General features: G+C 37.1%; 1 protein-coding gene across 6 annotated transcripts; it reads left to right on the top strand.

The window, feature by feature from the left end:
• Window positions 1-604: 604 nt before the first annotated feature.
• Window positions 605-22,301, top strand: LOC105052163 (BEL1-like homeodomain protein 9). 6 transcript variants are annotated; one of them, XM_073244657.1, is made up of 6 exons: window positions 605-1,507; window positions 4,288-4,658; window positions 5,331-5,391; window positions 5,783-6,411; window positions 8,335-8,950; window positions 21,972-22,301. In XM_073244657.1, exons 1-4 carry the CDS (start codon window positions 803-805, stop codon window positions 6,299-6,301), a joined length of 1,656 nt encoding a protein of 551 aa, XP_073100758.1. In that variant the 5' UTR covers window positions 605-802; the 3' UTR covers window positions 6,302-6,411; window positions 8,335-8,950; window positions 21,972-22,301. The 6 variants fall into 6 exon arrangements, with proteins under 6 accessions (XP_073100758.1, XP_073100760.1, XP_073100759.1 ...); XM_073244659.1 differs by lacking the exon at window positions 21,972-22,301 and adding an exon at window positions 20,107-20,365; XM_073244658.1 differs by lacking the exon at window positions 21,972-22,301 and adding an exon at window positions 20,099-20,365.
• Window positions 22,302-27,877: the final 5,576 nt, after the last annotated feature.

Here is a 27,877-nt window from a genome sequence, read left to right as displayed (position 1 = left end):
TGAACCATCCCTTTAGCCCACATCTGGCTGTAATCATCACCATCTACATACGTACGTGCGACGCACTATCTCCGTCTCCCAGTAAAGTTATTCCTCACCGTAGGTTCACTTCCATGTACCGCATCTTAAGATGGCAAAACCATGTAGGCCCCAGCCTGGCCATGGTTGGATGTAACGTTTCCTTCGTAGAAGGTCCCACTTATCTCAATTAGCGGCCACCTGAATTATTAAGAATAATAAGCCGTGTTAGTTTTTTTTTTTCTTTTTTCTTTTTTGGCAGTGAAGCAAGAAGTCTTAGTTACGGTATCGGTATTCTACTGCCGCACTACCAAGCATTTTAAATTTTAGATTCTAGCGTAATTACCCTCCAATTACGTTATAAATCTCTTTCGTTTAGCCTTTAAACCGTCTATTTATGGTACAGCATGGATCATATAATTAACAACTTCTTAATTAACCAACTAACTATTACAAATGCATGATAAAATACACTTTGTAACGCATGGAATCTAGGAAGCGGCACAAGTTACCCACCATCCTTCCGAAAAATATTCCAAGCCCAACCCTAACTCTTTCTCTGTCTATGAATTTTCTCACTCTAACTTCTCATCATAACCCTATTCCCAAGTCCCCATTCTCTTATCGCTTTCATTGGTCACCCTTCACTATCTCACCCCCTTTGCAGAAAGGAGGAACAAAAGAAAAAGAAGCAAAAGTGAAAGGCGGCCCTTCTCGTCTCCGCCCTCGCTCTCTCCAGCGTTTTAAAGCAGAGAAAAAGAAACGGAAACGCTGACAAAGAGAGATGTCGTCGTCGGCGGCGGAGGGATACGTCGGTGGTGGCGGAGGAGGACAGGAGCATCTACTTCACCACCACCACCACCACCACCAGATGTACCACGTGCCCCAACATAGCCGGCGAGAGAAGCTCCGTTTCCCACCGGAGGAATCCCCGCCGTCCACCTCCTTATTCTTCCTCCACCACGATCCAGGCTCTCTCACCACCTTCCTCCCTTCTTCCTCCTCCTCCTCCTCCTCCTCCTCCTCCTCCTTCTATCCTCAAAACCCTAGCTACAGTCTCTCTCCCACTACCCAATTCTCCGGCCACCAGATCTCTCACCAGGGCTTCTCGCTGTCACTTGCCTCCTCTTCTTCTAAGCCGCCTCCGCCTTCTTCGCCTCACCACCAGTTCACCATCGGGCCGGCGCAGAGGACCACGGGACCCTTCGGCCCCTTCACCGGCTACGCCGCCGTCCTGAACCGCTCCCCGTTCCTCGAGCCCGCGCGGCAACTTCTAGAGGAGATTTGCGACGTGGGAGGCAGACCAGGACGAGGTCCTGGTGGTGGCAGTGGCGGCGGAGGAATGCTCCTTGACGCCGATCCGCCGGAGTTTTCGTCGGAGGAACATCACGAGATGGAGGGGTTGACCGGAGGACGGGTGGAGGAGGGTGCGATCTCGGGGGCGGAGAATCGGTGGACGAAGACGACGCTCGTGTCCATGCTTGATGAGGTGGGAGTCCAGCTCATGAAACAACCTGGCCTGCTTTCTTGGATTTTCGTTCATTTATTTTCCTGTTCTTTATTGCTACCCAAGGACTCGCCAGCTGCCACGCTTTGTCTCAGTTCTCTCAACTCCAGTTCTGCTACTTCTCGAGGCGTATCGTAAATTATTAAATTATTCCCGTGTTCTTTCATGTCAAGAGATTTTGGATGCAACCGGTAGAATCTTGTTACTGTCCGAGATCATGGTCATGTCGTGAATTTATATCATGGTTATAACTATAATTACTTGAGATATAATCTTTGCTTATCTGGAGATGGTAGGTTTTTTATGTTTCGTGCTGTTGGTGATGCTCGCTGCTTAGGCTAGCTTAGTTCTTTCAGATCGATGAAGTATTTCTTGATTTACTGCGACTGTTACTTTTACACCACCTGCTTTTGAATGGTTTAACCTAGCATTTATTCGATATTCCTGAAGTCAGCTGGTCAACTTGCTGTACGGAACTGTAAATGCTGGCGTTGTCGGATCGTGTTGTCTGGTCCATAGTTTTAGTTAGTTTTTCTTGAAAAATAATGTTTTAGTTAATTAGCTACCATTATATTCTTATGGACATATAGAAGCTTTTGGAGCTTGATTTTATGATATTCAAATATGAGAAAGAGGAATATACGTCTACTTTGTATTGTAAGGAAAAACAAAATGGAGATGAACAACGTGTTTGCTACTCATCATGGAACGAAAATTGCATCATGGGGAGAATTTGAGGCGGAAGTTTAGTGTTGTTCAAAGTGCTTCGTAGTTTACCCACACTGGGAAAATTCGGTGTGGAATTTGTGACTATAAATGTATTGCCGCTTAGGAATGAAGGATTTTTTGAGGAACACTTTTTTATGCCTAAAAAAGTTGAGAACTTCATATCATTTACTCATTTACTTCATAGACTTGAATGTTGCTTCATGAGGTAGACTTTGTTAGATGACATAATATAGGGCTGTTAGCAAGGTTTTTTCTATAAATCATTTATTTTAGAGAGAAAAATCTACCTTTATAAAACTCCATTTATGAGTGAATTATGTTAATTAACAACCAGCTTGCATCAACAAATTCAGCAGATCGTAGTTGATATCACAGAAACAATATATTGCTTGTGCTTAGCTGGATATCCTGATGGATGAAGACCATGCTTCCTTAGGCCATGAGTGAAGGCATGGGCCATCCTCCGCCGCACCCCCCCCCCCCCCCCCCCCCCCCGCTTCTCTTTTCCCCCATATGGATGATTTGTGGTTGTTCAGCTCTAAGCAGCTAAAATCGAGCAGTTTCCTGGTGGTTTTTGTGAAACATAGTTGAGAGAAATCTGTACGAGACATTAATGAGTGTCGAATCACTATTTTATCGGTATATAAACATGTTTATTGGTGTCTTTTAGTCTAAGAGATGTGTCTCTTAGCATTAGTTTGTATCCCATTAATTTGAAAGGGCATCTCTTAGTAAGAGTTATGTCCCTTCTAAAAAGATATGTCTTTTGGTAAGAACTATGTCCCTTCTAAAAGGACATGTCACTTATTAAGGTGTCTCAATATTGAAAGAATTGTCTCTTTGAAAAGACATGTCTCTTGGTAACATGCCTTTTGATTGTCTGTAAATAAGTGCGGTCATGTGGGAGTAAACAAAAAGTCTTCGAGTTAGGCAATGTATTCTTTTTTTTCCTACAAGTTGTATGTGCTATCCACTGCATGTCTTCTTCCAACAATGCTAAAAACATGTGCATATATATATATATATATATATATCATGTTACCTTCTCAAAGTGATGCTATTATGTCTTGAATGATTATAACCACAGCATTATCCTTTCATATGTTTGATATTTCTGATGATCTACATCAGTTGTTACTTCAGATTTCAGATGATTCCTAAATGATTTTGCTTTTTAAATATCAAGAATGACATAATATTTGATCTAGCTTGCTCCAGAATTCTTCATGCACCCAAGCAGAAGCATATTCTTATATGTTTCATGACCTATTGAATTACTTAGACAGTACTTTTAATTGCATAAGATTCTCTTGGTCATGTTAAAGCTATATGGCTTTCAATTTGCAGTGCTGGAGGTATCAGGATATCTTGCTTTTCCTTGAACATAAGCATTAGAATGACTAAATGACTGCTTTGTATTGGAAGGGGAAATCTAAAAGGATTTGAATTTATGCTTTTCATCTGTTATCATTAAAACATGCGATAACTTCCCTGCAGAATTTCGGTATGAGGCAGGTTGAGCTATATAGAGAGTGGTCTGCCACTGCAGGTAAGGGAATTTCCATTATTATGGGTAGTCTGAGATCATGCAACTAAGGGATGAAACACCTGGAACTATCCAGACTTTGACACAGTCTATAATAGGGTGGAAAGATGACAAAAAAATTGCTAAATCTTTATGTTGGGGCACAAAATTGGAAACCAAAACATCATATTGAAATGCAGTTTCATGCTGGATATATTTCCATGACTCTTAAATTATTCATTTTAATTATATTCTTTTCTTTGATCCTTCTTAGGTCATTATGTTCTGCATGGAATCATCATGAGCAATTTTTTTTTTAGTTGGACTTGACTTGCATTCAGAATTCGATTAATTCTTTTTTCAAACTGCAGTTTTATTTGATTTGTTGACCACCCAAGGAGTAGTTTTCTGTCCTACAATAGTTCATTCGGGGTATTTTATATATGTTTTGGGATCCTACCATCTGTTGTTTCTTTTTTGTAATTTTCTTCCAATGACATTATTGTAGGTCTACAGAAAATACAAACAATGCTATCAACAGGTGCAAGCAGTTATCACATCATTTGAATCAGTGTCAGGCTTGAGTGGTGCAGCTCCATATGCCTGCATGGCCCTCAAGGCCATGTTGAAGCACTTCAGGTCCCTCAAAAATAAGATATCTAATCAACTTCAGCACACAAACAAGGTTCTCGGAATAGATGGCCTCAATAGAGAAGAGAGTTCAAGCTTTGGGCTCATAAGTGGTGGTGTTGGTCATCAAAGAGCATCAAACAACTCTGGCACTTTTGGTCAGGCACATGTTTGGCGGCCCCAACGAGGACTTCCTGAACGTGCAGTGTCTGTACTACGTGCATGGTTGTTTGAACACTTCTTGCACCCGTGAGTGGCTAAACTTCTTGAACTACTTTTGTAATATCGTTGAGTGTAATACTTAAAAAGGGGGGCTTCTTTTTCACTTTCTAGTTGGAAAGTTGTTTTTTTGGCTAACCATGGTTGGATATATATGATATGTAATATCAGCACGCCCACCAGACAGTCAAATGGATGAATAGCCATTATGCTGACAACAGCAAATTAGCTGTCATGAATCGAAAGGCAAACTCATTCACATGATGTTCTACATACGAGAGGACACAGTCTTCTTGACATCTTTGTTGAGACACTGTCTGGTGGAGCATGGGCCACTTGTTATGTGCTGTGGATAGGGATGTAGTATATCATCTGTAAGTATGGCTATAAGACAAGGTAGTGTTTAGTAGAGGTAAATAATGCATGCAGAAAATCAGTGGGTGTATCTACATGTTGGGTTGTTTTATAATATAAATAAAAAACATATTGGCTCCATTTGCTTCGCTGGAACCACCAGTATCACCTTCCATTTTTTTTCCTCCAAATGGCCAATATGGCTGTCTGAGGTTCTGAGCCACTAGGAAATAAAATGAATGGGAAAATGGCTAGATTTATTTTACTCAAAACTTGTGGGCTGTCCTCGTCTTTTCCAGATCTATGCATATAGGTGCCTATTTATATGGTTTCATCACTGATTTCCAGATATCCGACCGACACCGACAAACAGATGTTGGCTAAACAAACAGGTTTATCAAGAAACCAGGTAAGCAAAATCTATTTTATGTTATATTTACTTAACTAGGAATTTGTATGTTAGACACTGAAGCATGGGTCAAGTTCTGTTGTCTCTCCATTCCTTGTCTAATTGAATGAGGACTTTCTGTTGGAGAAAATTGCTACTGCACTGTGGCTGTTATATATTACCCTATAATCAAAATATGACTAAGAAGAAAGACTTGATGACTCCAAAGGGAAAAAGCCAACATTTTGAATTAATGGCACCAATCTTTCGTCTGATTTCTTATATGGATGATCGACCCCCTATTTTTCGCCTTGAATACCCCATTTTTGCCTTGAATATATTGTTTTTTATGGTTCTTCATCCTTGCAGAAGGACAATATATTGTACTAATCACAATCTTCGTCTCAAGCAGGTCTCAAACTGGTTTATCAATGCAAGAGTAAGACTTTGGAAGCCTATGGTTGAAGAGATACACACTCTGGAGATGCAACAACTGCAGAAGGCCCCAGCAGTTGATAGAAACCATAATGACCTAGGGCAAACTAATCAACCATCAGAATCCATCGGAATTCCCTCCAGTTCTCAGCCACTCCATGGCACCAGCAGTCAAAAGAATCAAAACCCATCCACCAAACTCTTTCAAGACGACTTCACTCGCATGCCAAACCACCTCCAGGAACCCTTGAATTTTGTCTACGATGATTTATCCAGCCATCAGCACGGAATGAATGTTGCTAGTAATGCAAATGGTAATGTTTCTCTCACTCTGGGCCTCCATCAAAATAACGGGGTTTGCTTAGCAGAGTCACTTCCCATGAATGTTGTTCGCTGTTATGGCCTTGAAGACTGCAGTGATGCTTATGTGATGGGTGCATTTGGGGAGCATGACCGGCGCTTTGGAAAGGATACCTGGCGGGCATTTCCTTCATGACTGATTTCTTGCTCAAGTAATCACGTCGTTGTTGATAAACCGAAGACTTTGTGTGACTTGAAGTCTCCAAGCAGGAGTTTGGAAGGTTGTCCTTCATGGGGTACGTGCAGGTATGTAGATTTATTTGTTCTCTTAAATTGTTGCTGGATCCTGTAGTGAATACAGGCAGATCCAATAAAGCCTGGAGAATATTTTCTCTTCTAGACACGCACTGATTTTATTTTTCATGTACAGAATGTGAGGGCAAGCTGGCTAGGATGCTGTTAATTTGAGTTGGCTGGGAAGGGAAACAGGAAACGATGGTAGTGTAGTATTGATACATTTACTTGAATGTAGAGTATGAAGTGTTTATATTAATCGACCTGCAAGCTTAAGTTGCTAAGCGTGCGAGAAAATGATATTAAAAGAATGTTTGAGTTGATGTTAGCTTGCTAGATATATGGTCGAAATATATTGGAGCCCATTTGTCATGTCGAGGGGGGGCAGGCTTGTCTGTGAACTGGAGTTGCGTGCTTGTGTCCCGCCAAGACCGAACTTGGATAGATTATGGGAGCTAATTTATAGTTTTCACTCAATCCCATGTCAAATGGTTTGATTGTTGTTATTGGCGTACCGTCTTGTTTCTTTTGGGTGGTTGTAATTCAACAACTTATGGGGGTGCACACCTATGTCCTTTGTTAAGTTAAGAGCGTTGATTGATAGGATTAATCTGTGGTAGGTTTCCATGCACGTTAATGCTGGTAACGTCTTCTACGGAACCTGTACCTCTGTTCTGTTATTTAAAGTGGCAAGCTGGTATGTGAGAAGGTTGATGCAAAGATCATGGGCTCTAGGGTGCGCCAAGAGCAAATATTAGTGAGTGTTGTGGTGGCCGATGCGTCTCCTTCTCGGAAATGACATGTACTGTGCGGAACAAGCGACTTTCTTGGAAATGACATGCACTGTTAGTGATGTAGTGAGGGAAGGACTTGCGTTTACGGTGTCCAACCCTTTCTCGTTCATGGTCTTCTGTGGTCTTTGTCAGCAATCGCATCGTGGAGCCCAAATTTATCAGGCGCTTTCCAGTCCTTGCTAGTCTGTTGGCGAGGGTATTTAGGGAAAGGGGTGCTGCTATGTATATTTGTTTAGCTTTACCATAAGCTGTTTAAAAAAAAAAATTATTTGCTATTATATAAAATATAGTAAAATATTTTTTTTAGGTTAGAATTTATCTATGTTATTGCAAATGGTCTACTCTAAACGTACAATAAATTGCTTTGTAATCATCTTAAAGTGCATCTAATAAAATAATTTAAGGGTGAATCCAAACTTGTCCGAGTGATATATGCGCACTTGATATTGTTTGGACTACGTTGGCAGGAATTCAAAGTTGGGTTGGACATCGGATGTTCATACAATTTATCGGCATGTTTGACTACAGGAACATAATTCGGAAATGGGAAAACATTCTTGGAAAATCCATTCTTAGGAGTTATTAGAATTGATTAGTTCGATACTTGTATTTGGATAAATCAATGTAAATCTCTAAAAAAATGAAACAGATCTAAATAATATATAATATAATGTATAATTATTAATACATTAATATTAATATAATGATATTATTGAATAATAATTACTTTAAAAGAATTTAACAGTAAATATTATTAATATCATGATATTAGTAATGCTATAGTATGAACAAAAATATCACACCAATATTAGTAATATAAATAAAATAACATAGTCTATGTTATACATAATATTATGTAGTATGTACTGCAATTGAATCATTTTCATGACCATGGTGCACGGCCGTTCCAACCATTAGGGATAATTTTCATGTGATGGTCAAGATAAAAGTGTGCCTTGATTGCAAAAGTTTTTGTGCGATGAATCTTTTGCTAATTACCTGGACTTTTGCTAATCGATGGATGCATCATGGATATTTTGCCAGTAAAGTCGTGAATGCATGATGGGTTATTAATGCAATATAATTAAGAATTGACTAGTATTTCTTTCTTTCTTTATTAATTAATGATCGTTCTTTCCAGATTTTCCCTTAACCTCACCCTTAATGTCGGTAACAAGTTCATGGAACTGGATGCTCTGCATGTTCACCATGTGCCAACCCATTACACATATATTTTCCTTCGGTGCAGCTAGCAACTCGTAGGGAAGTAGGAACCACGGTATTGGTTGTTCTATTGGTTCCCGCTTTGGAGGATGCATGCAAGAATTTGAATGTGACTACCTTGGCCCCGATGGACATCACGAACCGACCGGGAAAAGAAAAAAAGAAGTGAAAAAAAAAAAGTGAAAACAACAAAAAAAAACCAAGAAAGGAATGGATCTCGCTCCCATACCCGGCTCTGGAGCCTCCCCGCCTGTTTCTAAGTCTTCGGGGACGCGGCGGGAGAAGGAGATCGGAGATGCAGACGGAGGCGCGGATGAGGGCGGGGGACAGAGGCGTTTTTGGCCACTGCGCTGCCGTCGAGGGCGGGATCCTGCGGTACTCGTCCGCGCACCCCTACCAGCAGAATGGCCAGCAGAGGGCTACAACACCAGCCGCAGATCGGGACGGTGGCGCACCGGTTGGCGGGAGGCGTTGCCGGAGAGGTCAGCAAGACCAGCACGGCTCCACTAGCTTGCCTCACTATTCTATTTCAGGTCGGTCCCTCTTCCTCTCTTTCCCGCTGGTTTCTGGCATCTTCTTGTTTGATAAACATACCATGTGAAACTTCTCATCTTTTGGGTGGAATTTGAATTCTCACAAATTCTTGAAGGCGGCTGAGTTTGGTGTTTATTTTCTGTGACTGCTAGTTTGGAACGTGTGGCATTCTTCTCTCTCTTTCTGGGGCTTGAAATATCACATTGGAGTTCCATTCTTTCTTTTTTTTTTTTTTTTTTAATTTAAAAAATGATCCCCGATCATTCTTTTGTTGAAAAAAAAAAAACCCCAAATGTTCAGTTATAAGTGTAAATCCTAGCAACCTAAAGTGGCAATCGGGTGGGAGTCTGAGACTTGGGCGTGCATAATTAAATGGATCCAAGAGTAATTTACTTCCTAATTTAAGCAAACTTATTGGTGGCTATCAGCGAACAAGATGTAAGGGTTTTGGATTCTGTGCAATAAACTGACAGCGAGATGGCCAGTGTACGGAAAACCATTCAAAAACCTGACCTGCATGTAGAGGCTCATAGGTGACTTTGTAAGAAGAAAAAAAAAAAATCTCCGATCAGCAAGAAGCTATTCATGCCATGTCCACTTCTATCTTGTTGTTTCTTTATTAGATATATATTAATATCGATGTTCATTACCTTCACATAAATCAAATTTGAGAAGACGTTGGCAAGCACTTCTCTGAGTATGAGCCAGAATTTGGATCATGCAGCTTTGACCACCTATTGTAGTTTCTTGATGCAAAATGTTGTGAGCAGTCAGCAGAGTGGAAGTGTATTTATAGGTGGATGTTATGTTACTCACTACTTGAGAAAGATGTTAGTTCCCAAATTTCTTGTATGATAAATATCAAGGAACATGATTGAGCCTCCTTTGAGTAAGTGTCTAGAGTGTTTAGGGGTAATCTTTTCAAGAAAAACCATTATGTTTTTCTCTAAAATAAAATGTTGAAGAGCAAATGCATGTTTAGGCACATAGCTCTGTGTCTATAAGCTCCAGCTGTATACATGACTGATCCTTGAAGTGATGGAAACCTTTTAGCTGCAAACTTGCATGCATATTATCTTTGGTAACATTCTCATTGATTGTGGGTGAAGAACGAAGTTAACATCAAATTTATAATAAGAGTATGAAATCAAAAGTTTCTTTTAAGAAAAATCCTAAGAATTGATGTTGGATTACTGGCTGCTAATTTAGAGTATAATCACAGAAGGAAAATACACTTTGATTCACAATCTAAATGCCTCTGTGTGTGTATAGAGAGGATGATTGAATGTCTAGAGAAAGAGAGGGAGAAATACCACCATAAAAATCTTCTTATATATTCAGAAGGGATAGCTTTCTTACGTTCAAAAGAAAAAAAATCTGCATTGTAGTTTTTCATTTTGGTGTGGGAGATCAACTCCCTCATTTATTCAAATTCAAACAGATCGGGTCAACTCATCATAGGCGCCCAATCTAGATCCATAAACACCAACATCTCTCACTCGCACATGATAGGCTCGACTTTGTTCCCACATAAATATGTACCATTCTTTATAGTACTCACATATCCATATATTTATACTTGGCAAATGATCGTGTGTCCAGTAAGCATATTTGAATTTTTATAACTATTCATCTATTAAAGATAAATAACAGCTTGAATCCTGAACAAAAAATATCTTGCTGTATCCCACACTCCTTTTGTTACATCGATCTCAGCATCTTTAATTTCTTAAAATAAATTTTAATGTACATGAGACCATGCTAGACCATAAACACTACTTATATCCATAATTATATCTCAAACTTTCACAATTGATATAATTGGTTGACTAATGAATATGATATAATTGGTTGACTGATGAATATAAATAAGGATGCAGATAAATAGTCTTCCTTTTCAACTTGAATTTCTCAATTTCAATTTAACAGCTTTTCTAAATATGCTTCATTAGACCGTATTATCATGGTCATTAGTTGCATATTAAAGTAGCTCCCATTGAAACAATTAAATCTCAAGAAGCAGTTAAAAGTCCTAAGGGTACTATTATAGGTCATATAAATTTCAAGGATCTCATATGATGAAGAAGCAGCGATTCATTCTCTCACTAACCTTTTTTGGTTGTCTTAGCATACATAGCATGAATCATTTGCTACGATATTAATTCTCTTTCTCAATTTAGCATATGTAATTATAGTGTTGCAGGTAGCATACAGACATGAGTTCAGACACATCACAACCTGATGAATCCTTCAAATGCCCTTCCTTTCTTGACAATTAAGAACTCATGTCTGGCTTTTAAATAGACTAAGTAGACGGTGGGGTCGTCTACCCTGGTTACAATATTATTATTTTTAAAGTATTTAAGTAACCTCATCTTGACTTCTTTGTCAAGGCGACAATTGTTTTAAGCTCAAATTTCAACTTAAGGTTTATATTAGCTTAAAACTATCTCATCTCTACATATCTTCAAAAAAAACATCAGATACGATTGCCCATGTGAGAAGGCCAATCTTAGTCTATCGACATACTTTCATAATATATGCCTAGCACATATTATTGTGTGTATATGTTTCTTATCAAATATGGAACTTAACCATAATAATCTCGAGCATCTTTTTAAACAAACATCATCTATTAAATATCAATAGGAAGATATATACAGAGTCATATGAACAAATTGTACTTTGCAAAATGCATCATATCCTTCTTATCCAATAGATCTTACATGCTCAACAAATATGTCTCTAGTAATTGGTTTGGTGAGCGAATCTGCTATCATTTGATATGTCGGAATGTATTGCAAAGTCATCTCTTTTTATGCTATATAATGTCTTTCACAAAGTTGCGCTTGATACCAATATGGTCAGTTTTGTAGTGATGCTTGGGATCCTTCACAAAGACAATGGCTACTTGACTATCACAGTGTATAGTCACTGGACTCTTACTATCATTCAAGAATCTCAAATGCTTAAGAAATTTTTTCAACCAGATGTCTTCTTGTACTACTGCTGAATAAGCCACAAATTCAACTTCCATCGTGGACAATATTATACAAGTTTGCTTCTTGTTACTCCAAGGGATGGCACTATTAATGAATAAAAATGCATTACTTGAAGTGGATTTATGCTCATCTAGATCTCCACCCCAATCAGCATCCATAAATCCCTTTAAACATAAGTCATTTCCCTCGTAGCAAAGGGAATAATTCATAGTGCCTTTCAAATATCTTAGGATTCTCTTGATATCTTTCCAATGACTTGGTCCTGGATTAGACTGGTATTGGTTGACTAGACCCACTGCATAATATATGTTAGGCTTTGTACATATCATAATATATATAAGGCTTCCAACTGCACTAGAATATGGTACTTTAGTCATTTTCTTTCTTTCTTCTGGAGTCTTTGGATATATTTTGAGGCTTAAGCCTTTATCTTTTGTTACAGGAGTATCAAATGGGTTATAATTTTCTATATGAAAATGCTTAAGAATTTTTTATATACATTTCTTGTGATAAAGTCATAAGGTTTCTTGAACAATCTCTATGCATTTTTGTACCAAGTATATAACTTGCTTCTCCTATGTCCTTCATTTCAAATTTCAAAGATAACCATCCATTTGTAGCTATGACATATTCCTTGTCATTTCTGGCCAGTAAACTATCATCCACATAGAGTGATAATATTGTAAACTTTTCTTGTGAATGTTTGACATACACAGTCATTTTTATCTATCATTGTAAAACCATATGAAATTATCACTTGATGAAATCTCAAATTCCATTATCTAGATGTCTGCTTTAGGCCATATATTGATTTTTTGAGTTTACATACCTATGCTGTGACCTTTAGCAAGGAAACCTATAGGCTGTTTCATGTAAATGTCTTCTTCTAATTCTTCATTGAGAAATAACATTTTAACATTCATTTGGTACAATTCTAAATTCAATTATGCCATTATGGCTAGGATAAGACAAATAAAGGCAAACCTTACTATTGGTGAGAAAATTTCCTCAAAGTCAATACCCTCCTATCGGGTATATTCTTTCGCAATTGGTCGATCTTTATACCTCTCAATTGATCCATCTACCTTTCGTTTAATCTTGAGAACCTATTTATTCCTAATGATCCTAGTCCATTAGATAGATCAACCAATTCTCAGACTTTGTTCTTTTCCATCAATCCCATTTCTTCTTCTATGGCCTTTTTCCACTCTTCCTTTGTAGGGCACGATAGAGATTCGCTTACAGTTTTAGGTTCTTCCTCTTCTTTGTATAGTAACCATCAAGGTTTCTTCTTTAATCTCAAAGCGATGATAAGGAATACTTTTTCTATTGCTTTTATGTAGTTGCAATTCTTATAGAGGAGACTTATCAGGTAACTTCTCACTCCTACTTGACTCAAAATGTTGAGGTAGTTTCTTATGTACCTCAACTATTTTAGTATTACTTGAATCCTCCAACTCATATATAGGAATATTCTCATCAACTTCACCCTGTTAGGAAACTCATTCTCTACGAAAGTGACATCTTGTGATTCAGTTTCAGTTAAACCTCCATTTGCATGCTTACCAATGAACATATATCTAATGGAGTGTTTTGGGTACCTAATGAAATAGATTTCTTTCCTCTAGGGCCCAACTTCTCATATTTATGAAAAGAATCATGAATAGAAGCCACTAATCCCCATGATCTTAAATCGCTCAAATTTGGTTTTCTATTTGTCCATAACTCATAGGAAGTGAAGGTAACTAATTTTGAGGCACTCGATTAAGTATATAGGTCGCAGTTAACAAAGCATCTTCGAGTAGGAGATTGACAAGTTAGCCTGCACCATCATATATCTAACCATTTTTCAAAAGAGTTCTATTTCTTCTCTCAGCAACATGACCATATCGCATGAAATTCTAAAATTCCTTAAACTGTTCTAATAGATATTCATGCCCTTGGTCTGTCCTTAAGATTTTCACCTTTTTCTCTAACTGATTCTTAATCTCGGTCACATATTTTTTGAAATAATCTAGTGCCTCAGATTTATGAGCAATCAGATATATACGATCATATCGTGTGAAATTATCTATGAATGTAATGAAATATGAGGCTTCATGCCTCGCCCTCACACTCATCAGACCACAAATGTCAGAGTAGAGCAACTATAATGGAAGTTCTACTCTAATAGCTTTATTAAATGGTTTTTTATCATTTTTCTACTAGGTAATGCTCATATGTGGGCAAATTAATTTTGTTGAGTAAGCCTAATGAGCCCTCTCTAGCTCATCTATTCATTCCATCTTGCTCAATGTGTACTAATCTAGCATGCCATGCATTCTCATCCATATTTGAATGGCTTGTATGAGCAATTAAAGAAAAATAACGTTCATTATAATTATACATAGAATTTTCAACATCTAGTACCATAAAACCGTTAGATACATACCCATTATTATAAAACATAATATTATAATAGATATACACACAACCATCATAGAAGTTCAAGCTAAACTCTACACTCAGAAGAACAACTACATATATTAAATTTCGTCGGATCTCAGATGCATAGAGGATATCATGCAGGTAAAGTTTGGCCACCACGAAGGTTTAACTTACATGTCTTGATTCCTTTAACTTCAATTCTAGTATTGTTTCCTACATATCAATTTTATTCATGTAGAAATACGATGAAACTCTATATATGCACTTCTATCTCTAGCTATATGGTTTGTGGCTCCTATGTCTATAATCCACAAAGGATAAGATTTGGTGATATAATGCAGTGCTAGAAATATATGCATAATTAAAAGTTGTGTTAAATATTATCTTCTTTTGCTTGGAGCATTCACGAACAAAATGACCCTTTTTGCCATAGTTATAGTATTTCATTTTTGCTTTCTCCTTGTCAAAGTGCCTTCTCGTTTTGAACCACTTTTTTTTATTCTTCTTGGAACAAAATCCAATTTTCTTTCCCTTTCCCTTTCCATTCTATTTTCATTTCTTATTATATTTAGAGCCTGAAGCTTCTCTAGAATTGGTTGCAGCAACATATGCTTGTCCAAAAGTTTTAACAACCCCAAGTCATTCACTTCCAACCCAACATTGCGAGCAACATCATCAAAGATCTTGATACTATCATTGTGAGTCAAATTGACCTTTATGTGCTTCCAACTATCAGGGAGAGACCAAATTACAACCTAAACTTGCTATTCCTCTATGAGATAGTGTTCTTCTGATTTCAGCTCCCTAATCATGTTTGACATCTCTCTCAAACGTTTGATAGTATGATTGGGTAGTTTCTTATATATGTCAAATTTGATAGTTAGCTATCTCAGTTTAGTGATAGTGGTGCCTCCTAACTTCCTCTTTAGGATAATCCATATTTCATAAGCAATGGGATGCTGTTGATATCCAAGGACAAAATTGTCATCCATTAATTTATTAGAATACTACGTGCAGTGGAATCTTTCTTTTTTCATGCTTGATAAGCTTTCATGTCTCTCTTATATTGGACAATATTCTCTTGCTTAGGTTCCATCATGACATGGTTGATAGCCTCTAGTGCTTCTTATTCTTCTAGAATGTACTGGATCTTAAAGCGTCAAATACCATAATTATCTTCATTCAAATTGTCATCTTTGTTTAAGTCAGTAATAATATTCTTTGAAGCCATTCTTTGTATTACAGAGAGATACGATTCAAGTCAATATCCAGCACAACACATATATTCTACTACTCATGATAATTAAATTAATGATAATTTAACGCAAGGCATGGTATCGAAAGTTCACAATGTTCCTAGTCATCATCCCTTATCCTAACATCCAATTATCATAAATTTTACTTCATAGTGTAAAATTTTAGTTCTACATATTAATTACTTGTTATCTTAGAATTGCCACTTAATGCAAAATTTTATATTGAAACAAACATACATATAATATATCATAGAGTTTTTATATCAAAAAAATATTCATGTATAACATGAAACAAATATTCATTAGTTCCTATACAACTACAATTACAATATTTACAATCATTAGGATTAATACTCATTTAATCCTCTTCTTTAGACTTAGTTAACTTAAGAACTTCATCCCTAATCCTATCTCCTACTCCTCGTGTCAGTAGACCACTATTGGTCCGATCAAAAACAGCATGGCCATAAAATCGGAGTTTGTCATCCATAGATCACATAAAAGTGTGCTTCACCGCACTTGTCAAATGGCAATCCCATTCGTTTTTAAGCAATAAATTTAAATCTTTATATGTTTTGCTTATTTCAATATTTTTTCAAAACCTTTTTACAGTTCCAAACCAATCTTGTGTTAAAGTTTCTGCTAGCACATTCACTTTCATCTTTCGATATTTTTCATTGGTATTCAATATCCATTTGTATTTATGGTCTAGGTGAGTAATATGCTCAATCAGATCAAAATCTGAATTCACCTCTTCTCTTTTATACTTACAGATCAACATACATTCAAAATTCTTAATTATGTGAGGTGTTTTAAGAACCCTTTTGGTTCTCCTTAGGCATGCCATCTATATAAAACAAATTCGTACACACATCAAAGAATTATTGGTAGAAACTCCATATTTAAAATCTAAATATTTATAAAGTGTAACAATGTAAAAAAATTCCATCAAACATATGGACATGTGCAGCATATAAACAAAACAAAATTTTAAAAAAACTGAAATCACATTTTGTTTTTATTTAATCTCATAGCTCAATAATGCACTTGCGTGTGCCATATAGATGTGCAGCACCTAGGTGCCGATGCATGCACGCCATGTAGACGTACGTTGTCCATGAGCGGGTGCGTGCCCCTATTTACAATTTAATATTTGATACGTGGGCCATCGACCGACCATGATATTAAATTAATTTTTATGGGGGGGAGCCCACTATAGTGGCTTGCCACGGGCCCTCGCATGTTGCCCATGCGTTGCACTACTGCATAGGCTTGGCATATCCTTTTTTTTGGGGGGGGGGGGCTGCGGTCACGTGCGACCAGAAACTCAACACACTTGGGGGTGCTCGCAGAATGTTTTGACTTGTAGCCTAGAGGAGAAAAAAAACAAATCTCTTTTATGAAGTGAAGTGAGGTGAACACTCAATGATGTGGGAATATGAGGAACACAATGGTCAACTCTATAGTCAACCTTCACAACAACTGTTATGGTGATGTGCGGCACTGTTCGTGAACATGATCACATGAATGCATGTGATCAGCCTCTTCTTGAATAAGATTTTTTTTTAAAAAAATAACAAAAATAATTTATGGAGAGATAAAACGCTCAAAATACAACACCACAATTCACAAAAAATATGCCGATTTGAAGCTTGTGAAAAGCTCCATAGACCCATATAAATTTTATTGCTTCAAACATATTCTATGGAAAGAATATGGACAAACAATTTTTGGGTCATTTAACTAGGATTGTATTTTTCTCTTTACACACTCAAAGTTGAAATGCCAAAATTTCTAGAATTGTTTCATACTATATGGTGTACATATATGTAAAAAATCATGTCATGAAACATTATATACATAAAGTTGCCATTGTTGAGTGAACAAATTCTCAAATAACGAAAACATATGAAACAAACTTCTAAACACTCAAACAATGGTATAATCAATAACTAGACCTGCCGAACAACAACAATATAGGCTCTGATACCATTAAAAGAATGAAGTTTAACATAAAATTTATACTACGTGTATGAACTTATAAGTTGCTTTCAAGAAAAATCCCAAGAATTGATGTTGGATTACCGGCTGCTAGTCCAAAGCGCAATCATAGGAGGAAAATATATCTTGATTTACAATCTAAATGCCTTTGTATGGATAAGTATAGAGAAGATAATTGAGTGTCTAGAGAAGGAGAGGGAGAAGTAAGTTATACAACCACCATAAAAATCCTCTCATATATTTAGAAGGGATGGTTTTATCATGTTCAAAAAAACTACAGAGTAGTTTTTCACATTGGTGGGAGACCAAATCCCTCATCTACACAAATTCAAATGGATCAGGTTGACCCATCATGGGCGCGCAACCTGGATCCATAAACACCAATAGTGGGTAATGGTGATAGATCTTTCTTTGCCATTCATTTGTTTTGTTGTAATTTTTTTATTCATTATAAATTGCATAAATTCCTTTATCATAGCTTTACTCTGGTTTCCTTCAGGTCTTCCCTTGATGAAGACTTGAACACCTATGATTTGGGCTTTCTTTTGGTCGTTCCTGCACATGCTGTACCAATCAGGAGTAGGTGCCGGTTTCCACCTATTTGTTAGCTGGAGACTGGGAACTAAAATCTTGATAAGCTTTCTCTAAGTTGGGCCCTTTGGAAAAAAATGGTGTATAGATAAGTAGAAATGGTTATTAATATTCTTAGGGTCATTAATATCATTCTAATGCGTTTGAAAATCACTTATCAAGAATGTGATTCAACTTTTTGTTACTGTTTAAGACTTTGAAGTGGCATTTCAATGCTAGTAAAGTCACAACATGGATATTCTCAAATTAAGCACAAGTCAACTAGATAAGAAACCTATAAACTAAGAACTCAAGTTGTTGTACATTGTATCAACACTAGCTATCAAAATAAATAATGACCCATGAGATGCAGGAGTGGGAAGTGCACATGATGATTTTCTTCCTTTGACTCATCACCTATGTTCAAATTGCACATGGTTAACCTTTTTACATTTCCTTTTTTTTCCGACTTCTGATATTTCCAAAGCTGAACATTTTGCTGTTGTGCAGCATGTAGTAATTGAGTTATATCAGCAATGGATAGTATAATACATGAAACCATCACTAGATGGTATGTTACTGGTAATGTTGTGAATCAGATTTCAGTGCTGTAGTCCGATATAATTAAGTACAAAAATCAAGGATTTGTTAAAGAAAAGGCAAATAAAAATAGGACTGTCTATGACTGTATTTTAAGTTGAATTTGCTGCTAGTAATAAAAATTGGCAGGTGACATCATAGGTACGGTGAAAACTTCCTCAAAAGCTACTGGAAGATGTTGTTAGTGACACTCATACTTTCAGGTTAGCATATGTGACTACTAGGTATTTAAATATGTCCGTTTTGAAGTACTGATATGATCTTCGCTAGTAGACTAAGCTTTTTCTATTTAAGTTCATTGAGGATGAGGCATGCTCAGCCTTTGTGGTGTTTCGACAAATTTTTCTCTTCATTCAATTTTTAACTATAACATGTTGTCACCGATTAGAAACAGTGTGACTGCATCACCAGCCAGTGTCATTGATAGTTGCAGCCATCAACTGCATTAACAATGAAAATTTTTTGGTTTAAAACTATGGCTCATATTCCCAGACTTTGAACAAGTTCCGAGCGATGACAACATTTTCAAAAATCATGCCTGGCAAACTTGTCTCAAAAATGAAATCATGTCTGGTAAGCTTCGATACTGCACTGCTTGGGATACTTGTTCAGACTATCAAATGAAGCTAATGCTGATGCTTGGTTATATTTAAAACACTTTGCTGGTTACACATCAGGGGATTCTCTGTAATATTATTAGCATTTTATCTCTTGCTGTTGCGGGTTAGTGTGTAGTCTGTTTTGGTACAAATGCGCTTCAAGACATAATACTTCCCTCAGATGGACCCTTTTCTTGCAAAATTCTATCTTTTATCTCTATTTCCACCACCATTTCCCCTCAAAGTTATTTTTAGGGAACTGGAGATTGTGAAAGGAGCATCTTGTTTTTCTAATCTAAAGCTCAGATTGTTTAAATTGCGTGAAACCTCTGCAGTCAAGAGTCTCTGCTTGTGTAGGAATATGCTAGGTCCTCTAGAACATGTCGTGCACTTTTTCTTGCCAGGTAGTAGCCCTTCGGTCTTGCTTCTGTTTCCTGTTTTTGTTTTAAAACATCCAAGAAAAAATATACTATAGAATCAAAGATTCATTGCCATGCTGTCTTCCGCATCAATCTTCATATGAGATCTGACTAATTTGTAGATGAACAGGAAAAGAGAATGGCAACAATACCAAACAGTTCCTAACTGATTGCTTTTCAGCACATTTATTAAATCCCATCGCAGACTTCAATCAGCTTAACTAACAGCATAACTAGAGTTGTCATATATTTTCCTGATTCAAATGAAACTAGGGCATCAGGTAGTGGTTGGCCGAGGAACTGGAATAGGAAGAAAATGCAAACTGGTTGCTTTTGATTGAGGTGGTTGATCCACTGTGACACTGAAATGGCGTATTTGGACATGGGGTAAACTTCCTGCACCTTGTCCTCCCTAGATCCTGAAGTGGTCGGAAACTTGTGCAATGGAACATTTTTTTTTTTTCATTATTTTTATTATATTTTTTTTCTATAAATTACCAAGCTTTTATGGGTAAAAATAAATGATCAAGTTGTTGGAGATGTGACACTGGTTGAACATCTTTGTGACAAAAATGAGTTTTGGAGCAGTCCGCAATAATCACTGGTGGAAGCGGTCAACTGTACATTAAAATTGATACTAGAAGGGATGACGACTGATGCAGTGCTACCACTTTCAAGGTTAAAACTCAATAGTTCTACGCAAGCTTCAGCCGTAGATGTGTGTGGAAAGAATCTCTAACTAGAACCAGTAGATTGAATAAAGAGATAAAGGCCAAGGTCATATAGAAACCATGACCATTAGCTAAAATCAGAAACCATCTACAAATAGAGCTATGGTTATGATCCAACCTTACGCCAGTTTCTATCAAACTTATTGGAATTACTTGCTTATTCAAACCGAAAATGTTGATGTAGGTTGATAATATTCTCTCGTTACCATCGTTTCCTTGTTTTGTCTAATGATTTGGTGCAAAATTAATGGTGCAACCATCTAAAAAAAGGGCACGCGCCTTGGCACCATGATTAAAATTTTTGCTTTATGCTGATGGCCAACATCCACTTCTGCATTTACAACCAATCACAAGTTTGACAGGACTCCAAATTGGGATTAAGGATAAACAGATAAGGATGAAACGATTAAGTGCTGCGGATAAGCATATCAAGCAGATTCAAGCAAACGGCAAGATGTGGTGTTCCTGCTTGGAAGCTAACGTATCGTGTAAATTAGTTATTTTTTGAAGTACAATAAATTAGAAAATTAGATCAACATTAAAGGCGTCAAACAAAAAAACAAGGGAGGAAAAGAAGAAGAAGAAGAAGAAGCTGAGCAAGAAGAGCAACCAGAGAAATTTATGATACAATTTTATGCTAGGTAAAGGCATCAAACAGAATTTGAGAGATTACCTCAATGCCAGCATCCACCTTGATATCACATCTGATAACAGATAGACAACGGATTAGACAGCATGAACCAAAAACCTCCAAGTATAAGTTTTCTCCGAAGAAATAATTATCAATTACTAACAAAAAATGTAAGGAACCGAACTAGCCAGTAACTTCTACCATATAAATTAATAACATTATTCATTACCAACATGATTGACATTGTTGGTTAAAACCATTCAGAGATCAATTAGAACTCTCGTAAGACAGCAGTAAATGATGTTGCTGAAACAAAGAATTTATTGGCATGGTGCAGTGAATGTGGTCACAAGTAACACTAATAACTTGACTAGATTAAGCACTTAGATACCTTCTGCAGGAAACCAATACTAAAGGTCAATTGACAAGAATTGCTGACACCAAGGCATTAGGAAAGGAGCAGGCATGTTGCTTGACACCATGCACACAGATTCCTTGTTGCTTATGCACAGTTTCTTTAAAAAGCAATAAAAACTGCACTGCTGCAGGCAAAAAAAAAAAATGCATTTTGTAAATCTTTTAGCATTTGCAACCTGTTCATTTACTGTGTACTTTTTGGTCTGCGTGCTAAGCTCAACCAAGTAATGAACTATAAATTGGCGACCATATTAATTCCGACAACCCTCAATAAACCACACAACCTCAATTACGAAGTCTAAGATGAAACCCTCTAGTTTATTCCTTTCACTTGCAGTCCTTTCCTTACTGCTATCACCTTCATCAGTCTGGAGCCAGCATGGGTTGCTGTTGGATGGGTTGGAAGGACATGATAATCTGATACCTCCAGAGAAGCTGATAAAAGCCCATGTAAGGAGACAAATACAAGAAGCTGACTCTCCTGAAAGCAGCTCCAGCAATGACAAAATGGTGCAACCAGCTGGCCCTGGTTACCAGCTGGGAGCTAGCACAGATAGCCATCACACAATAGATCTGCAGACATGGAACAATCAGCACCCTAAACCACCTTCCTAGAAATTACGGGTGGTAAGCCCAAGTTTACCAGAAAAGATGACTGGTGAAGTAGCTGGTATTGTAAGTTTGAAGTGTGTTTCAGCATGTTGTATGCCTGTTGGTTTAACATGGTGATGCATAAGAGTGTTGCTGTACGCTTGCTTATGTCCTTTATTTAAATATCTGGTCTTTTATCTAACTATGACTTAACCATGAAGGCCTGCAACTACCATATAGCTGAGATGATTCCCATAGATTTGCTGCTATTTTCACAAATAATACAACTGGAATATGAAGAAACGATTTTACCGAACGTGGATCCAATAAAACTGCTTACTTTACCTCAAATAAAATTAAGTATCATCAAGACATAATATATATCTTTGAAGAAATATATCTCCTTATAACAGAAGGGATGGTTTTTATGTCCGAAAGTTTCGTGTCCAGGGAATGTGATCCAGTGTCTGTCAAAGCCCATACCTATTTTCATCTGAATTAGCAGCTCTGAAACTCTCACCACAGGCAGATAAAGTGTCATGACATGCATGAAAAACTCACCAAGCTTCTTCTTATGAGCAGATTTTTCCTGTTTTCTTGGATGATAAAAATGAAGAGGATGAAGACGAAGCAAACACCGATAATGATGCCGTGTTTCTTAACCCCGACATAACCTCCGATTCAAGCTACATATCAGAAAGCACCTAGCAGATATACATCCTCCACCTCAGGGCTAATTGCGGTATCCTATTGATACAAGAAGCAGCAGAAAAATAGCAAAAAAGAAAAAAAAAAAATAGTATACAGAGAGAGAAAGCCCATGAAGAATTGGATAAAATTTGATTAAATATAATCTAGAAGGCTTTGCTATGACGGGAACTAATGGCAAAGTAGAAAACATATTGGAGCTCACATAATGTTTGTCTATATCATTTATTTAGGATCTTGTCAGCCTCATGAGCTAACTTCATCTCTACAAACGTCAAAAACATGAAAGACGATGACAGAGGATAAAATATTGCAGAAGATGTTGTCGAGATGGCATAGTTGATAAATGGGTGATAAGGGATGTTACCGAATATAGTTACCACTAAGGTAGGGTTACAAAGAGATCCGTTTGCCTGCAAGCCAGTGCAAACTCAACGACGGTAGAACCAATCCTCAAAATAAGACCTGCACCATTCAGTTCAAATGAACAAAAGGTATTATGATATGAACAGGATAGAAGAGAGGATTATACCGACATCACCAAATGACCTGCCGAGGCCATTTTTCTATGGGATTAAGGCCAGTCCACTCAAAAAATAGTACTAGTACTTGTAAACATAGAGACCCAATCCAACCTACAATCCAATGCTTTTATTGGTTATATGGATCCAACCCATGAATCTCATGAAATTTTGGGCCTAATCATCCAAATAGACCATGAGCGTTTTGTCTTTGTTTCATTTTCTTTACAGGCAGACTCCTGTTGTAAGAAGATTATTCACTCCTTCGAGGCCTGGTTAAGTTCTGCTAATACGCATTCGAATTTTGGCTATGTTTATAGGTTATCAAACATACGCTGGCATTCCGAAGGTAGGAAGATTGTAGTTATAGAACAATTGAGGATTATTATATACAAAGAGGATAATATAGGCAGACGAGCAATTGACGTTTCGGCTTCACGTTTTCTGCCATAAAAATAAGATCATTTCCGCATGCATGATGCCTCATGAAGATGTTATGAATAACCATAATTAAGAAAACGAATGTTACAGGCGCAAATCATGCAATAGATGGCCAGAATCAAGGAGAGGAAGCGGGACACACTTGCCATGTAGAAAAGAGCGGGAATCATGCAAATCAAACAGCTGGCCAAGTCAACCATGCAGATCATAAAGAACACCGGATTTTGAGGGTCTATTCCAGAAGAGGGAAAGATTCTAATACCAAATAAAAGAATGAGCTGATTCTTAGGAGCCATGATGAGAAGATGCCTTTCTTAGAATAAAGTTTACACGACATGCGAGATTATAAATTGTAGTCTAATCACATAGAATAGTTATCTGGAACATCACAGTATTAGTCGGCTTCTGCTTGGTCCGTTCTGGAGAACTTGTCTCCTGGTCAGTACTGTATCTTTGTATTTCAGTTTCATTGACTTTGTACTGTATTTTCTCTATTTCAATAAAAGGGATCGTTCTTACTCTAACAACGAAGGCATGGCTATCTCCTTCAATTACCTATACAAATGCTTGAAATCACCTAAAACGTGAATCATAAAGAGCAGTTTGCATAATTTATGAAGCCTTATCAACTTTGCACCTCTTCTCCTTATGAGGGAATCACTGTAATGCTAAATCTTCTTATAGCTTCTGCTTTACGCCTGTCATACTCTTCCTTCCCATCTCTCCTGTATATAATTCTTCTTCAGTCAATTTTGAGTGAAGTTTCTCACTTCCTCCATTTTCCATCAAAAAACCAAAAAAAAAAAAAATTATGAAGCCTTTTTGGCAAATTCCAGAAGGTAAATGGGCCTAATGGCCCATCCATCTGAAATGCCCAGCTCATATGAAAGGTGGAAACACACTTTGCTTGCGTGGATCATGACAGTGATGTGCTTCGAAAGCCGTCCGCATTAGTTGCTGCCATCACTGAGATAAATCAACCATATGGTCCGAGATAAATCAACTTCTTAATTCATTTCATCCACTGAGAGAATTTATATATCCAGATTTAAAAACATTGTCTGTTTAACATGTAAGAACAATTTTTCTGACAATTCTAGTCAGATTGTCAATCCAAAATGCTCGCATTCAATCCACACCAAACCAAGATCTTTGTCCCTCGTACCATTGGACTTCAAACAGCGCTAATATCTTTTATCAGGAACAAAAAAAAAATCTTAAGATTAGATCGAAATTATACTTAAATCCAACAGTTAGAAAAACCTACGATTACACCTTTAACATTTATTTTAACCTTATAGTTTAGTCCCGACCTTTGGGCAGCCCGTTAAGCCAAAAGAGGATTGAAGTGCCACATAATAAAAAATTTTAAAAATGACAAAAATACCCTCCATCAAAGGATGAGTAAGATAAAAACCTTTCTCCCCTCTAAATCTTCCCTACCTCTGATATCGTTGGGCGCTCCATTGTTGTCTTCTTCTAGTGGTATTGAGCAAGGATGGCCTCCTACTCCAGTGCGCGTCCACTCTAAAGCTCCTACGTGCCTTCCGAGCTACCCTGTAGATTCTCCCATTCTATTGAAAATCTGAAAACTTTCTTCGGCCTCCCATGCATGAAACCCTTCTCCCCTCCAAATGTGCCTACAGAAGCATCAAATCGATATCCTTCACTGAAGCCGGATTGCTCCCTCTATTGGAACCCTAACGCTTTGGTTTTTTGACTACCGTAACCCTTGTTTAGTATTTGAATGTAGCTGAATGTAGTAGAACATACTATATCTTTCTCTATCTAACTGACATAGTCTCCCTATCTATCTTCCTAACTAATACAATTTATTTTGGTTTGTGCAGAAGTTTTAATGTCTCAACAGAGTTCAAGTTGTTAGAGTAGCTCATGTTGGCTCGATTATTCGAACAAGAGATGCTATTATGGTCAATTAACATCAATAAAAATCTCAAATTCATAAAAAAATCCAAACAAGTTGTATTACAGTTGTGAAGAATATCATTTTGTAGATTGGTATTTATCGATAAATGATCCATCAAAGCCTCAATCATCGATTTCAGTAGATGATTCACTTCGAGATATAAGAAGGGAAATTAGTGATTTAAGGTTGGAGTCTAAAAAGTTGTATTGTAAAATTAAAGATTTAGATAAGAATAGTGTCATGACAAATAGACTTCTGTTTGAAATGATGACACTACTTGTTGTTGGAGTCCTGTTTATATTAAAGTGAATGTTATCGGAAAATTTGTTATTGCAATGAACATTTTGACTTAATTTTATATGGCATGATCTTAGTTGTACTCTAATGAAGTGCGAATGCACAGAATGATTTTTGTGGTAATTAGTTGGACTTGTATGAGATTTTTGTAATGCTTGTATTGTAGTCATGAGCAATGCTCGTTTCTTCTGTATCGCTTCCTGAAATCAGATCATAAAAGAGCATCAAGGCAAAAGCATGATAGCAAGAGTCTTAATGAATGTATTTTAGGTCTCATGATCTAACTGCCTGGGACTAACATGATATAAAGGATTTAAGAGCAAACCAGAAAATCACTACTGAACATATTATCTATTTTGGCTCTTAAAAGTTTCAGGTGGTCTAACATTTCAACCTTATCAGGCTCAGTTGAAAATAATGATGTTGAACATGATAACTATAAACATTTCAACCTTATCAGGCTCAGTTGAAAATAATGATGTTGAACATGATAACTATAAACATAACAAGTAGAAGAGTCTGCTGAATATTTCAACCTGATCTAAACATAACAAGTAGAAGAGTCTGCTGAACAAGGACTCCCATGATAACTCTCAAATGTCTTCACTATTTCATAAAGCTCAAGAAATCTAATTACAACCCTTCACTGTTGCAGGCCATAATATGAACATGAACCTGAACCAACGGGAACCAACAACTAAATGAGCCTGTATCCTAGACTAACAACCTGTGCAATACACTTTTAACAACTTGAAGCACACTATATAACGTATAACACAACATGTTCCATAGGACATATATCGGAATTCTAAAATATTATACTATATTGAAGATAAAAAGTGTTTAACATCAACAAACCCTAGCCATTACAGAGAAACATAAAGCATAGACACATTTCCCAACTTGGTGATTAACAAGTATAAAGCACTGTCCATCCTTTACAACCCACATGACATCAAAAGCATTGTCCATCCTTTACAAGCAAAAAGACAAAAAAAGCCAGAAATCCAGCAGCGTAATTTAACATCCCCCAATGCTACTTTACTGGCTATGCAATAAATCTGCACCCCTCCCTCTTGAAGCGTATTCGATACTTCAACCATCCTCTCAAGGCCTCCTCCTTCTGCTAACTCTAACCCCTGAAGTAGATGAACCAGTTGAAGCAGATCCTCCTTTTGAAGTAAATCCACCTCTTCTCCTTAAGGCAGATCTAGTAGTGGATGTTCTATCACTAGCTTGGGAGTGTTGTTGTGCTCTTGTCTGCAAAAATCACAAGGAAATAAGGTAAATAACTTGATGCAAATATCATAAGGAAATAAGGTAGGTACCTTTTTCGCTACAGGAGCACGCTGACAAGTCCTCCTATTATGGTCAAATCCTTTACAATTATCACACCTAACGGTGGTTGACCTCTTCCTCCCACTAGCTTCACCTTCTTCCTTTCTTCTATTTTTTCTTGGCCTTTCGGGTAGTCTTTTGAGAGGAGGAGGTTGCAAATTCTCATCATCATTTCTTGGATCAAGGTTGCTATCAGGTAATGGATCAATCACTGAGCTATAAGCTTTTAAGTATTTTGCTACTGTATAATAATCATCACATAATTCATCTAAATTTTCTCTTGTATAACCAACACATAGCACAGCATTTTTACATGGCATTCCAGTGATCTCCTATTCACCACAAGTATAAATCCTTTTATTCAAATCCACAACAAATTTTCTAGCTCCTTCCATCACTTAGAACTCTTGTTTGCTTGCTGGTATCAATTTACAGATTCAGGAGATTTGT

The sequence above is a fragment of the Elaeis guineensis genome, chromosome 10 (assembly GCF_000442705.2).
Source record: "Elaeis guineensis isolate ETL-2024a chromosome 10, EG11, whole genome shotgun sequence".
NCBI lineage: Eukaryota > Viridiplantae > Streptophyta > Magnoliopsida > Arecales > Arecaceae > Elaeis > Elaeis guineensis.
This window is presented reverse-complemented; position numbering and strand designations above follow the sequence as displayed.